A 14,202-nucleotide genomic window follows, 5' to 3' on the forward strand; every position below is an offset into this window, starting at 1 on the left:
CTGACTTGAGCTCCCAATGCCTGATGGGTCAAAAACATTCTCGTGGGTGGTTCTGGGTACGTCATCAGGCCTCCCCCTCTTCCCCAATGAAAGCAACGGAAGAAAATTGTTTCTCGCCTTTTTTCACTGTCACCGTATGTCTACTGGATGCTGCTAGCAGACGCAGTACTGCAGCGCTACACAGCAGCATCCCCTTGCCTTGCCTTGTGGATGGCAGATGGGGCACTATGACTGGTAGCCGTCATCGTCATCCCATGGGTGCTCCTGGCCAGCCTCGGTGAGGTCAGTCGGGGGCACCCGGACAAAAATGGGAATGACTTTAGGTCATTCTCTCTAAGTTGTGTGTAATGGAGACTCCGTCCTGCCTGGAATGTGATGCCAGCTGGAGGCTTCAGCCTCAGGCTGCTCTCCCAGTCAGCAGCACCGTGCGGTCACACCTGCCCCAGCCTACCCCTTACTCCCATGGCTCAAGAAGCCTGGACAGTAGTAAGGAGCAGTTCAACTATAGTCTGAGCAAGTGCATAATGGTGGTTCACTCTACTTCCCTGTAAGCCAATTGCTCTCCCCCCACCCTTGATATCTGCTTGCAGAGGCAATAAAGTCAGTGTTGTTTCAAATTAATGTATTCTTTATTACTTCTTCACACAAATGGGGGGATAACTGTCAAGGTAGCCTGGGAGGGGTGGGGAAGGAGGGAAGCAGCAGGTGGGGTTGTTGTAGGGGCACCCCCTAGAATGGCATGCAGCTCATCATTTCTGTGGGATGTCTGGGACTCAGACCCAGAGCAGCCATTTGCATCTGTGGTTCTTTAGTAGGCTTGCCTGATATTCTAGACAAAATTAGACAAAACTTAGAGAGAATGACCTGAAGTCATTCCCATTTTTGTCCAGGCGCCCCCGAACAATTTCACTGAGGCCGGCCAGGAGCACCCATGTCTGCCCAAGTGCCCCCGACCAACCTCACTGAGGCCAGCCAGGAGCACCCATGACAGCAGCAGATGGTACAGTAGGACTGGTAACCATCTTTGCCAACTTGCAAAGGCAAGGAACTGCTGCTGTGTAGCACTGCATTACTGCATCAGTCAGCAGCACCCAGGAGACATATGGTGACAGTGAGCTGAGTGGGCTCCATGCTTGCCGTGGTATGTTGTCTGCACAGATAACCCAGGAAAAAAGGTGAGAAACAATTTTTTCCCGTTGCTTTCACGTGGGAGGGGGTGCGCTGACAACATATACACAGAACCACCCACAACAATGTTTCTGCCCCATCAGGCATTGAGAGCGCAACCCAGAATTCCAATAGGGGACGGAGACTGCGGGAACTGTTGGATAGCTACCACAATTCAACGCTCAAAAAGTTGACACAAGCCTCAGTACTGTGGATGCATGCTGCCGACTTAGTGGGGACACACACAAATGACAGTATCAAATCGCTTTCTAAAAAAATCGACTTCTATTAAATCGAACTAATTTCATAGTGTAAACATACCCTTTGTTTTTGGCAGCAGTTTTCCAATTTACAGATATTCTGGGACTGCTACAAAAACACTATATTAGCATAATAATCAACAGGCACTGCTTGACACTAGACAGAATAGAAACAATTGGCTTTTGGAAGGTTTTCCTGACAACTGGAGACTCCAAACTGGTTGTTTATGATTTAACTAGGCTTGCACAATTTTCCATTGGTTAACTAAATTTTAAGGAAAGCTCTTAAACATTAGTTGTGATATTAGCCTGTGGCACTGCAATAAAGAGCTATTTATACCAAAAAGTTAAAGAGTTGTATTATGAAAATATTCCATTATGTCCATTTCATTTTATGTAAAAATGAATCACTACCAGATGTGAGTTTTAATGATCATTGGAAGCTGCTGCCATCATCTCTAGCCAAAATTCACCATCGGTTAGAACGTGTCCTGGCAAACAATAGCCAGGAGATGATCAAAAATAGGATTCTTACTGAGCAATCACAACTACTACTTCAAGGCTCCCCAAAGCACAATTCAGAGTGGATGTGAATTCACACTGGAAGAATCCCGGATTAAAACCAGATTCCCTTGGCAAAAGACTAAATATCATTATGCTCATAAAACCTACACTAAAATAGAGAGGACCAATCCTTTAAACTAATTCAACAAACAGGAGATGCCTAAATCCACAGAAGTAAGTAGACTTCTAAAAGTTCACACATCAGTTGGGAATGTGACAATGATAAATAGATCATTTTCAACATCATCTGCTATCTGATCATTAGTTTCATGATTGTGTCAAATGCCCTAAAATTACTTTGTGTATAAAGATTTTATGAGGTCATGATGCTAACCATCTGACTAGCAATGAGCAAGTGATGCTCCGTTTATTCACGTCTCCTTGAAATTCACTTATTTTCTTCCCATATCACAACATTATGACACTATTTTGAAACTAAAGGGGTGAAGGGAAGGAATTTAATCTTAGCAATGTTTACAGACTTTTTATTTCCTCTGCCACAGAGCTATCCACATGCCATAGGGAAGAAAGGGCGTGGAAAGTCAATTACAAACATACCCCAAAAGAAGAATTGATTCAAGCAATCTTTTAAAAATAAATCATCATCAGATATTCCATTTCATGGTCAAAATAATCCATTTTACAATCAACAATATCAACTTCTAAAGGAGAAAGGCTGTGACATGCTTCTGCCACATTTGAAAAGTCGGTATTATTGCTCTGGGTTAACAATTCTGGTAACCAAAGAAAAAAGGACAACTGATAGCTTGGACATAAAAGTTCTATACATTAAAACTCTTCACCCAAAGTAACCAAGAACAGGGGAACCATTTCCTATGAGCCAGACTCCTGAGAGGAGTGAAATTAGCTATTTTATATCCCGTCAACATTAAGTTTCTAAAGCCAAAAATCTCAAAGAATCAAGGGCCTCAAATTTTGGCTATCACAATATAATAAAAATACCTAGCTCTTATATAGTGCTTTTCATCAGTAGATCTCAACAAAATCTTAAACACCTGGAGCTGTCTGTGGTCGCTACCCAGATTGATTAATCCTGAAGCACAGAAAAGACTTACTGTGCTGACTGGGCCTCTGTGTGTAGCACATACACACTCTAAAGATTATGGCTCCTACCAGACAGAAAGCACCCAGTCTCAAAAAGAAACAGAGGAAGCTGAAGTGTGTGCATTTCCTGCCTTGAAGAAGGAGGGCAAGTGTTTGCACCAGCACCTGGAGGGGAACTGCCTCTGTTCCCTCTTACAGTAAACTGAGCTTATGCCAGTCTTATTGTTCCAGGAACTCTGCATGGATATGTTAACCCACCAATAAGGAGACCACCACGTTCTGTTAGAGGCATAACAGTGGATATTTTTATTTTGATCAAATTCATTATCAAACTTATTATTCAGGGAAATACAAGACCCTAATTTAAAGATAAGAATGTGTTGTATTAATTCAAAGACAGACGCAAAAAAGGAAGGGGACAGAGGAATTTGCCAGACTTAAAACCCCTTTCCCATAACTTGGTCTACCCCTGACTAGTTTAGTGCAACTTACTTTTCTCTTTCACAGACATTTCTACAGCCAAAGTTCAGCACTGTTTAACTACTACAGAAAACGTAAGAGTGTAGAATCCCAGAACAGAAAGACAACTGGGCTAATTTTGCATGTGCAGGTTTTATTTTTAAAAAATCAATTCATGGGAAAGTAGAGTCACCAAACCTCCAGGATTGCCCTGAAGTCTCCAGGAACTACAGATTAGTCTTTAATTAGAGATTATGTCATGTGATGAAACCTCCAAGAATACATCCAACCAAAATTGGCAATGCTATGGGGAAGGCAGCAACATCATTGAAAAGGTAGGTTTTACCTGATCTACAGAATACCCAACTTACTCTATCCTGTTCATCCACAATGCTGCTGCCAAATTAATCCCCCTCACTTGTTGTTCAGATCACATAATTCCCTCTATAAATGCCTTCATTATATTTGCATTCCCTTACACAAATTCAAACTTTGTCCTTGTTTAACATGTGCAAAATATGTCCCTCCCTATCTCTCAATGTTTACCCACTATGTGCCTGCAGGGACTGAAATAATAGGAGGAAGTGAGCTAGGGACACATGCTGCAACTATATGCCAATTGTGACCAAGGACACTCAAAATACAGTAGACATGCAGCCAAGCATGAACTTAGTTTCACAGTAAAATGTGAAGTATTTTTTTCAATGTGCTTCTAAAGACATTTAAACCCAATCACCTCCCATACAAAATAAACAGTCCAAGTGACGGCAATAAAGCACAGGGATTCTACAGGTAGAATTTACTTGTCTAGGCTAATCTGATTTCATACCTCTCCCTCCCTTCCTGATATCCTACTACTTCCCATGAATGGGGAACTAGTGCTCACCTCAACACCCTGCCATACATGATAGAGAACCCAGTCTCTCTGTTTGGGTACAGAGGGAAGAGAATACATTTAAATGACTTAACACCAGAGATCTCTGAGGTTGGAATAGCCATCTTCCCCCAGTCTCCACTGAAATGCAACAAATATATTAAATTACCACCTCCAGAACTGAATCTTCATCTGTTTCAACAGTGGTTGCTAGTGTGCCAATCCAAAGCATTATTAAGTTGGTTGGTTACATAGCTCCTCCACAGGCTACCCTGTCACTGAGCATACCTGTAAAGCAGCAAGAAGAGCTACTGTCACAGTAATGTTTTCTTCCTTTTCATTATCTCTCTGCTGGTTTTATTTCCTATGTAGCTCATAATTAGAATAATAGAATATCAGGGTTGGAAGGGACCTCAGGAGGTCATCTGGTCCAACCCCCTGCTCAAAGCAGGACCAATCCCCAGACAGATTTTTACCCCAGTTCTCTAAATGGCCCCATCAAGGACAGAACTCACAACCCTGGGTTTAGTAGGCCAATGCTCAAACCACTGAGCTATTCTCTCCTCTCCTGCCCCCCCCCAAAAAAAAGATGGACATTCCTGCTTTACCAAGGTTCAATCTTTGGACTGAGAACAAATCAAAAGATAAGACTTTCTCAAAAAAATTTCAACGCAAAATGTGTTTTTTTTAATCAAATTAAATTTTTTCTAGGACAATTTTTCACTGAAATCATCTGCTTTAGTTGAAAATTGATTTTCACTCCTCCCATCAGTAAAACAACAATTTTTGATTGCTAAGAAAAAAGTTGTTAAAGTTTTCCATGGCCAGAGGGGAATATTTTCCAATCAGCTGTATTAAGCTTCCATTCCGAATGGTAATTTACACAAATAAAATTTATATTTAATATTTCTGCATCAAAAATGTATGTAAAAATAAAGAAGGTATTGATAATGAAGAGTAGCAAAGAAGACTGCTGACTAGATCTGAGGGCCCTGGAAATGATCCATTCAGAACCAGCAAGCCAGATAGAAGAATGCATCATTTCCTAAACAAAGGGATTCCAGTTAAAAAAAAAAAAAAAAATCCAGCAACTCAACTTCTGCCATAGCTGAAGCCAATTTATAAGTGAATCAGATGCTTTGAGAGCTTTGGATTAATAATACTTGAATATGTTATGTTCAGAAAGCTTCAACAATATAAATCTTCTTTAAATTTATTAGATGAATATTGTGTGTGTCCATTTTAGATGCCACTGATCTTAAAGACTCTCAGATTGGTTCTTCTGGTTAATGGAATGAAAAGGTATTTCCTCAAAACAGTATACTGGCTTTATTTTCTCCAGAGAACAAGTTAGGGCCCTTCCAGTTGGCTGCTATAAAAATACATCATTGAAACACACAGCACACTCACCATCAAACAAGCTGACCCTCACAATGATTTTATCCTTTAGAGAACACCAAGTACTTCAGACCCCACACTCAAAACAACAGTGCTGGAAGGTTAAACAGTAATTTTCCAGGACACTGATGAGATATACAAATAAGATTTATAGTCAAGTATCAACCAAAATTAGCACCTACTTTATTGTGTCATGGCTTGCACCAAAGTTAAATCTTAGATTTTCCTATTCATTAATAGCTCCTAGCACTAGCTACACTCACTTTTGCTTACAGAATTCAAAGGGTAAAAGGAAAAATCACTGTTTAAAATAAGAGTATACACTGTAGTCCTGTAAAGCTATGCATTTTTAAATGACAATGTGCAAGGACCCCAAAACAGAAACAGCTTCCTGAAAATTTCTCCAACATATAGGCTATTGAAAGTACATTTGCTTAAACTAACAGAAGTATTTGTAGCCTATTGATTCTGTGAATATTGGTAGTTTTTACACAACAGTAAGTAACTTAAAAACTGGAAAAGTTAGTTATGTTTTAAAAAAAGGTTTCTCCACACATATTATATCTCATAACCACTTTTGCCTTTTACTCCTGTTCTCCAGTAGATTATTTTACTGCTATAAGGAAGTCTAGAGCAAGGGAGCAGTGGTTACAAGAACAGCTGGAATGTGTCTGGTTTCTATAACACAATAGAATCCAAGCGTTTTCCACAACTCTGCAAGGTTGTATTAAATATAATACACCCAAGTGCTCATTAAAAACTTCAAAACTTTGGATGAAAAAAGTAGTATGTTTGATAGAGAAAAAGAGAGTTAAATGAAGAAAGTTATTCCAGTACAGAAAAAACTAACAAGAGCACTGAGTATGGAAGATATTATCTGATGTCTGTTCACTCCTGAACCGTGGAAGGAAAATATAAGTGGCCCCACAAAACTGATGAAAGATTCAGGTCACAGTTCAAGAACACAGAAGCAGAGGAGTAATAGTAGTTCCATGATTGACTGTAGCTGGTAGCTTGGCTAACTCACTCAGAACAAAAGAAAAACTACAAGTAAATAATCTAAACACATCGGTCTAGTCCAAAAGATCGACTAAAGAAAGAATGTTATATAACCCAAATATTAGAAAGTGTAGATGTACAGCTAGGAAGATTTCCTAAAGCTGCTGAATATCACTAAAAATGCTGAATGTTAGCATCTGGTGGTAAGATTTCAGAGAAATACCAAAAAATGCGAAGGCAACTATAATGAATAAAAGAAACCAATATACGTCTGCAAAACCTACTGAGAAGCACTGCAAATTCAACTAAAGTTCTATAATGCACACATATTACAGAACTGTGAAGACAAGCAACGAACATTATACAAAACTGACTAAAGCATAAAAAAAATCTTACCAATTCACTAAAATACCTTTATATTCTCAAACAACAAAATTACCATCCCAATAGTTCTCCCTGACACTTCCAAACACACACACACAGCACTGACACTGCATTACTCAGAAGAGAGAATTTCAGCTAAATCTAAGAAGAGCTGAGCCATCATGTTCTGAAATATTCTTACCATCTCTGCTGTATGAAATTCTTGACAGTCACTTTCATAGTTTTGAATACATCAGAGTAAGGTTATTTTTAAAATTTTATTTTCAGCACTATTTACTTTAAAGTGTATATCTTGCAGTGGCAGTCCATGTTCATACCTTAATTTGGATAAGTTTAGATTTATTCCATGCAAGTACTCATGGCCAAGAGTCTACACAAAAAATGAAATATTGATGCTTTTACTTAATAGAGGCTTAAATCCATCCCTTATGTAGACATTAAGAACCCAGCCAAGGCTTGACAGCACAGCTATAAAAAGGTCTCCAGAAACTAGCCCACCCAGGTTTTATGGTTTGATCATAGAATTACTCAATAATAGATATAGTACAGGCAGCACAACATACAGATTTTACTTTTCAACTATACAGTTTCATTCTGAAAACATTCAGGATATTGATGAGCTTTTAGCATGCAACCTGGGCATACTTTATTTGGAGCCAGGCAAAACCTTTACACCATGGCTAGCACAATTGAGGTAACTAATAGTCTGCTCAGATCACGTACCTCTAGGCAATGAAATGAGACAGGAATGCCTAACATCTCTACACTCATTTGTCCCATCTGTTGAACCAGACTGTATATATTAGATCCATGCTTGAAAAGAATGAGTGAGGGAGGATTTTTAAGAAAATGCAGGAAATACATCCCAACTAGTCATCTTTGCTGCACTGGCAGAAGCCATGAAAATATACGGTAAACATGCTGGCTTTATAACAAGTTCCACAAACAAAGTCATTTGGTGACCACATGTTAAACGACGATTTCATTGGACTCACTCCTTAGACAGTATGCCCAAATTGGAAGGTTATTTTAACTAACTCTGGTCGTCTTCTTAAGAGTAAGTTCTATCTTCAAGATGAAACATTCTGCCACTAATATTGAAATGAAATATGTAGGATTTTGTTTTAAGATACCTGTAGTATAAAAAGTACTCTAAAATAAAAATTTAGATCACTGATTTACATCACTGCTACACTGCAATACTCCTGCACAAGAAGTGTAGCACAGAACTGACCTTCCTCATAACTCTAACATTCTTGGTGACCATACATCTAATAAACTCAGTTAATGGTTCTCAGAATGTGTAACTATTTTCAGAACTCTAGATCCACTCATTAATGGGGATAAAAATCCACGGACATAGGTCACAAGAGGCCCCCTGACATTTTGCAATGCTGAACATTCCTTGGCCCATCTATGTTCACTTAAGTGGACCAGTCAAAGTTGTGTTATAGATCTACAGGTCACATAAGCCACTGAACTGAAACTTTGTTCTTTTAAGAACTCCCCCACCCCAAACAAAAAACAAACCACCACCAAGATTTGCATGGATTACTGCCAAGTAGAGATTTACTACTATCAAAATCATTATATTCTAGTTAGACACCCATAAGGCAAATAATACTTGACCTTTGCTGGTAAGGATTCAAACTGTTTCAGTGAACAATTTCAAACTGAGAAGTTCACCTGGAGAGTTGGTTTCATTACAGATGTGGAACTCAAATAAAATAATAGTTTTATAAGACAATTGATATCTCCGCTGCTTTACCTGCATATATTCTAGTTGAGTCATTAGCAATCCAGAACCACCCTTCCTTCTGAAAATTTTTCATGGGCAGACCAAAGACTCACTTCCTATCTCCACACCTGACATTACAATCTGTAGTGGTAAGTAGACAGCTTTTCCCACTCAGATTCATTAGAAAGAGTATTTAGGTTGAGGAAGGAAGTGGTCTACTCACACATCTTGAAGCAGTGGGGAAGGAAAGGGTTTTAAGCTTGCATCTATCAAACTCAGTCCAATCCTTTGATCCCTTAGACTATCTTTACACTAGCAGGCATCTTAGGAACCATACTGAGTTCAATAGGAGAAGTAGAGCTATTCAGATTATTGCCTAGTTAGGAGAGAGGAAGGATAGTCTTGTGGTTAAAATTCAGGATGTTAAGAGAGCAGAGTTCTACGCTATTCCTGGTTTTGCCATAGACTTGCTGTGTGATCTTGTCCTTGGGAAGGGATACCTCTACCCCATTGTAATAATATTTTGAAGATGGTGTTTCTCACATCAGTAATTTATGCGAACTGCAATTGGCACTCATCTATCCAACCAAGATGTGAAATTAAAATCAAACTTTGTATAGTCATGACTGGCAATGGCTGTTATTGTATAGATTCGGGGGATTCCAGAGGTCTCAGCTGTAATGGTCTATAAACCTAATGTTCTACTGTGCTTTGGTTTCAAAAATTGTCTGCATAAGGATGCCTGAAAATGGTTTTCATTTTGTACTCATACAAACTATTCTCTGCCACTGAAAAAATTAGGAGGCTCCAAAAACCATCTAGCTCTATACATGCAATATGATGGGGGCTAATTTAGCTACAACTAATTAAGAAAGAGATCTTGGAGTCATCACGGATAGTTCTCTGAAGATGTCCATGCAGTGTGCAGCAGCAGTCAAAAAAGCAAACAGGATGTTAGGAATCATTTAAAAAGGGATAGAGAATAAGATGGAGAAAACCTTATTGCCTTTATATAAACCCATGGAACACCAACATCTTGAATGCAGCGTATAGATGTGGTCTCATCTCAAAAAAAGATATACTGGCATTAGAAAAAGTTCAGAAAAGGGCAACTAAAATGATTAGGGGTTTGGAACAGGTCCCATATGAGGAGAGATTAAAGAGGCTAGGACTTTTCAGCTTGGAAAAGAAGAGACTAAGGGGGGATATGATAGAGTTATATAAAATCATGAGTGGTGTGGAGAAAGTGAATAAGGAAAAGTTATTTACTTGTTTCCATAATATAAGAACTAGGGGCCACCAAATGAAATTAATGGGTAGCAGGTTTAAAACAAATAAAAGGAAGTTCTTCACACAGCACCCATTCAACCTGTGGAACTCCATGCCTGAGCAGGTTGTGAAGGCTAGGATTATAACAGGGTTTAAAAGAGAACTAGATAAATTCATGGAGGTTAAATCCACTAATGGCTATTAGCCAGGATGGGTAAGGAATGGTGTCCTTAGCCTCTGTTTGTCAGAGGGTGGAGATGGAATTCAGGAGAGAGACCACTTGATCACTACATGTTAGGTTCACTCCCTTTGGGGCACCTAGCATTGGCCACTGTCAGTAGACAGGATACCAGGCTGGATGGACCTTTGTTCTGACCCAGTATGGCTGTTCTTCTGTTCTCTCTGAAAATGGTCAATCTCCTGCTAGAATATTGAATTCTGTACTCAGCAAAGAAACATTTTAGAACACAGAACTCTGTCCAGATTTCATTGAAAATTGCACTTGGTGAAATATATATGTCCTTTACTGCATTCTCAATGAATGTACTGTTTCTCAGTGGTCAAAAGTGACCTCTTCCCTTTACTAGCATTAGCACTACTTTAAACACCTTTCCTTTGTTCTTTTCCTCATCACGTAAAAAGACTGCAAAGTGAAAAAAAAAAAAAACGCCTCAAAGCAAGCAAACATTTCTAACAAAGAAACTAAGTTTAAACTGCAAGAAAATTGTTGATCTAAAGATGAGGCAAGATTTTCAAAAATAGAAGCCTAACTAGAGGCTCCTGGATACATATTTGCAAACCTGCCTGATTTTCAGAAATGCAGAGCACCCAACAGCATCCACCTAGGTTGATCTATTTTTAAATGTTACTGTCTAATAGATTCATGTTGCTGTATTTCACTAGGATTTCACAGAGTATGGAATTGTTCGTACTAACTTAACCAAACACAAGTTTCAGATCAAAGGGCTTGTCTACACAGTGCAGCAATACACGCTAGATGGGTGTGAATTCTAATGTGCAACAACATGTTGAACGCTGACTGATCTGTGCAACTGGCCTATTGGTTCACACTGAAGTTCCCTAGTGTGTAATATTGTAATACTGTTGAAAGTTTATCTTATCAGGAAACTTTTCTCTTAGTTATTGGCCCCGTAAAGTTAATTGATATAGGCAAAGTTACTAGTACCAAGCGATTTCTCTCTATTTTTTGTAACTGGATTTAATTAAAGACAATAGATAGCAAAAGAGACTATAATTGGTTTAAAGCAAAGCTTGAATTTCAAAGTAAATACATTTAAATTTACATTTGCCTGGAACATAAAATGATTTTTTAAATTTTTTAAATAGGTTATAATAAAGGTGTTGAAAACAGGTTATATTTAAAATCTGAATGTTATCCAGGCAGGTCAGATTACTAAGTGCTAAAGAAAGAATTCATAATTCAGAAGCAAATCATATTTATATTACATCACACAAGCTAAATAGAAGTTTAAAGCTCTGTTTTTACACTATGCAAGTACCACCGAATACTTAACACTTGCTACTCCTCTCTGTTTGCTGTTACCAGTAGAAGAGAAGACTTTTTTCAGTTGGTATGACTAGCCAATGTTAAATGGAAATTTTTTTTTAATAGTTAGGTTTTCAAATATGTTTTTATTCAAGTGAGTTAATGTAATTAAGTATAAACTGCACTGACTTTAAAATAGCTATTCTTAAAGCAGGAGTACAGAAATGCTTTAAAAATTACTTTAAACCCCTAAATTGATGCAAACTAGACATTAATTTAAAAAAATCCATCTCATTTACTTGCCATGTCCTGAATTGATAAGCCTGTGCAACCTCTGCATAGTTTTAGGCACTAGGAGGTCATCAATTTGCAAACAGGAAAGAGAACGCTGAAACCAGGACTTGACAAGTAAGCAAAGGAAAAATTAAAGGTGTTTCTTTGACTATTTAGTTTTTTAAAAAATAAGTATTTTGAAGAATGTGTACAGTCAAAAAATTATAAGTTACTATATACACTTAAAAAAGAGAGTTCTTTATAAATGTACAAAATGATTGAAGATGGAGCCAGAGTATTAGCCTCTCTAAAGTTAAGAGAAATGCACTAAAGTTAGTGTACTCATCTTAAACAGTAACTTGCCCTGAACACATACCTTGCAATTGTATGTCAGTGAGTAATGCGATTGGTGTAGTTTATCACTAATTCACACTAGCAATATGTAAACTCTAGATCATCCACTGAACAACCCTCCCTTTACATACTGTGCTGTACAGTGACCACAGGCATAAGCCAGAGAAGTCCTGGTATCAGTCTATACATAAACAAAGTTCTATTAACAAAGAATCCGAGTTTACAACTCACACAGGCATAGGTTACCCATAATTTCCAGTAGACTGGGGGGGGGGGCATTAGATCTAGCTATCCCAGGAAAAGAACGAAAACATTGTAAATGGTAATCAGAGGAGTAAAGCCCTGGTATCCTTTAATGGAAGGGTTTATTTTTGGGTTTAAATGGTTATGAAACCGGGAAGCTTTTGATAACACATTCTACCTATAATAAACTGCAGCTATTCACGCAGTTAGAAAGTTTGTAAGCAAGTCCTTTGCAGGCCAAGCTTCCCTCAACTACCCCCTAAAACAAATACATAAAAAAAACCAAATATCTTCGGTTTACAGTGTAGCTTCTCTTCAGTCACTTGCTCTGAACTCGCTGCTCTCACAAACCAAGTGGGTCAGACAACCTCAGTCCTGCCCACAGATGCTTCCTTCTCCCGCCGCCCAGGCTTTGAACTCATCAGATTCTCTACTAGAAGAATGCGGACCCTATTGTTTCCTTTGAAACGCCCCAGACAGCATCAGTGGAAAACAAACATAACCCGTGTGGCAAGGCCGGGAGCAGGGATACCTTCACCTTGAAGAGCAGTGGGCATGTCTTCCTCCAGCAGTTAGAGACGGACAAACGCTCAAGTTTACAAGCGCTGGACGCCACCTTATCAGCGAAGGGGAGTCCCCAGGTCTATGGGGAATGTTTAGCAGCTAGTGTATATGACCCAAGCTGTAAAGCAAGGCAACCAATCAAGACAATTTAAAACAAAAATGCTCTCACCTCCACCCATCTCTGAGCTTCAGCAAAAGCGACATCGCAGCTGCCCTCGGCATCTTCTCTCCCCTCCATGGCTGGGAAGCAAGAGAAAAGGGGTGGGGAAGCGAGAGATCAGTGGCAGCCCCCAGCAACGCCGCCGCTTCGGTGGGACTGGAGCTGGAGACTCCGCTAGGGCTTTTGAACGCTCCCGTCAGCTCCTCCCCGCCCCCTCCCCGGGAGTTTGGGAAGGCTCCGAAAACCACAAGAATCTGAAGAAGCCGCTGTCCGGAGACCAAATCCGAGTCACCCCGAGGCAGCCGGCGGGGGTGGGGGGGGGGCTGAGAAGAGGGCGGGAAAGTTTGTTGAACCGCATTTCTCCCCCCCTCCGCCAGCACCCCCAGAACGTCAGCCAGCCTCTGGCCGCTGGGGGCCGCGAGCCGCCGCCGCCTCCTCTCCGCGGGGGAACGAACTCGCTACGCCCGGGTGAGGGGTTCAGCTCCGCGTCCCCCGGGATGAGTGTCCGGAAAGGCCGGGGCTGGGACATGCCCACTGCAGCCTGGCTGGAGGGGGGGCGGCGGAGGGGCTCCCCCCACAGCCCTAGCAGCGGGGCCCTGGCTGGCTGCATACGCCCAGCCCGCGCCCCGCGTAGCGGCTCCGGCACGCACCGGGGATACCTCCCGGCGCCGCTCGCCACCCACAAATACCGAGCGGGGACTGAACCTCGCCCCGCTCTCGCTTTCCCAGCCGCGCGGCTCTTACCTGCGGCTACTCGCCCGCTGCAGCGCAGTCTGGCGGCTCCGCTCTTTACGCCCCGGCTCCGAGCGTCCCTCCCGCTCCCGGGACGCAGCGGCCCGACCCCACCTGGCGGCAGGTAAAAGAAGCGCCCCCGGAGGACGCGCCGGCCTCGCCTTGGCACCTTGGTTGTGCCGCGCCTGCAGG

General features: G+C 40.7%; 1 protein-coding gene across 1 annotated transcript in view; it reads right to left on the bottom strand.

Annotated features, from left to right (window-relative positions):
• LMO7 (LIM domain 7) overlaps window positions 1–13,437 on the bottom strand; it is a 193,824-nt gene extending 180,387 nt beyond the window's left edge. Inside the window, exon 1 of the mRNA XM_050952271.1 lies at window positions 13,288–13,437. Coding sequence (XP_050808228.1) covers window positions 13,288–13,356 — 69 coding nt within the window. The 5' untranslated portion in view covers window positions 13,357–13,437. The remainder of the gene's footprint in view (window positions 1–13,287) is intronic.
• Between the last annotated feature and the right edge of the window lie 765 nt (window positions 13,438–14,202).

The sequence above is a fragment of the Gopherus flavomarginatus genome, chromosome 1 (genome assembly GCF_025201925.1).
Source record: "Gopherus flavomarginatus isolate rGopFla2 chromosome 1, rGopFla2.mat.asm, whole genome shotgun sequence".
NCBI lineage: Eukaryota > Metazoa > Chordata > Testudines > Testudinidae > Gopherus > Gopherus flavomarginatus.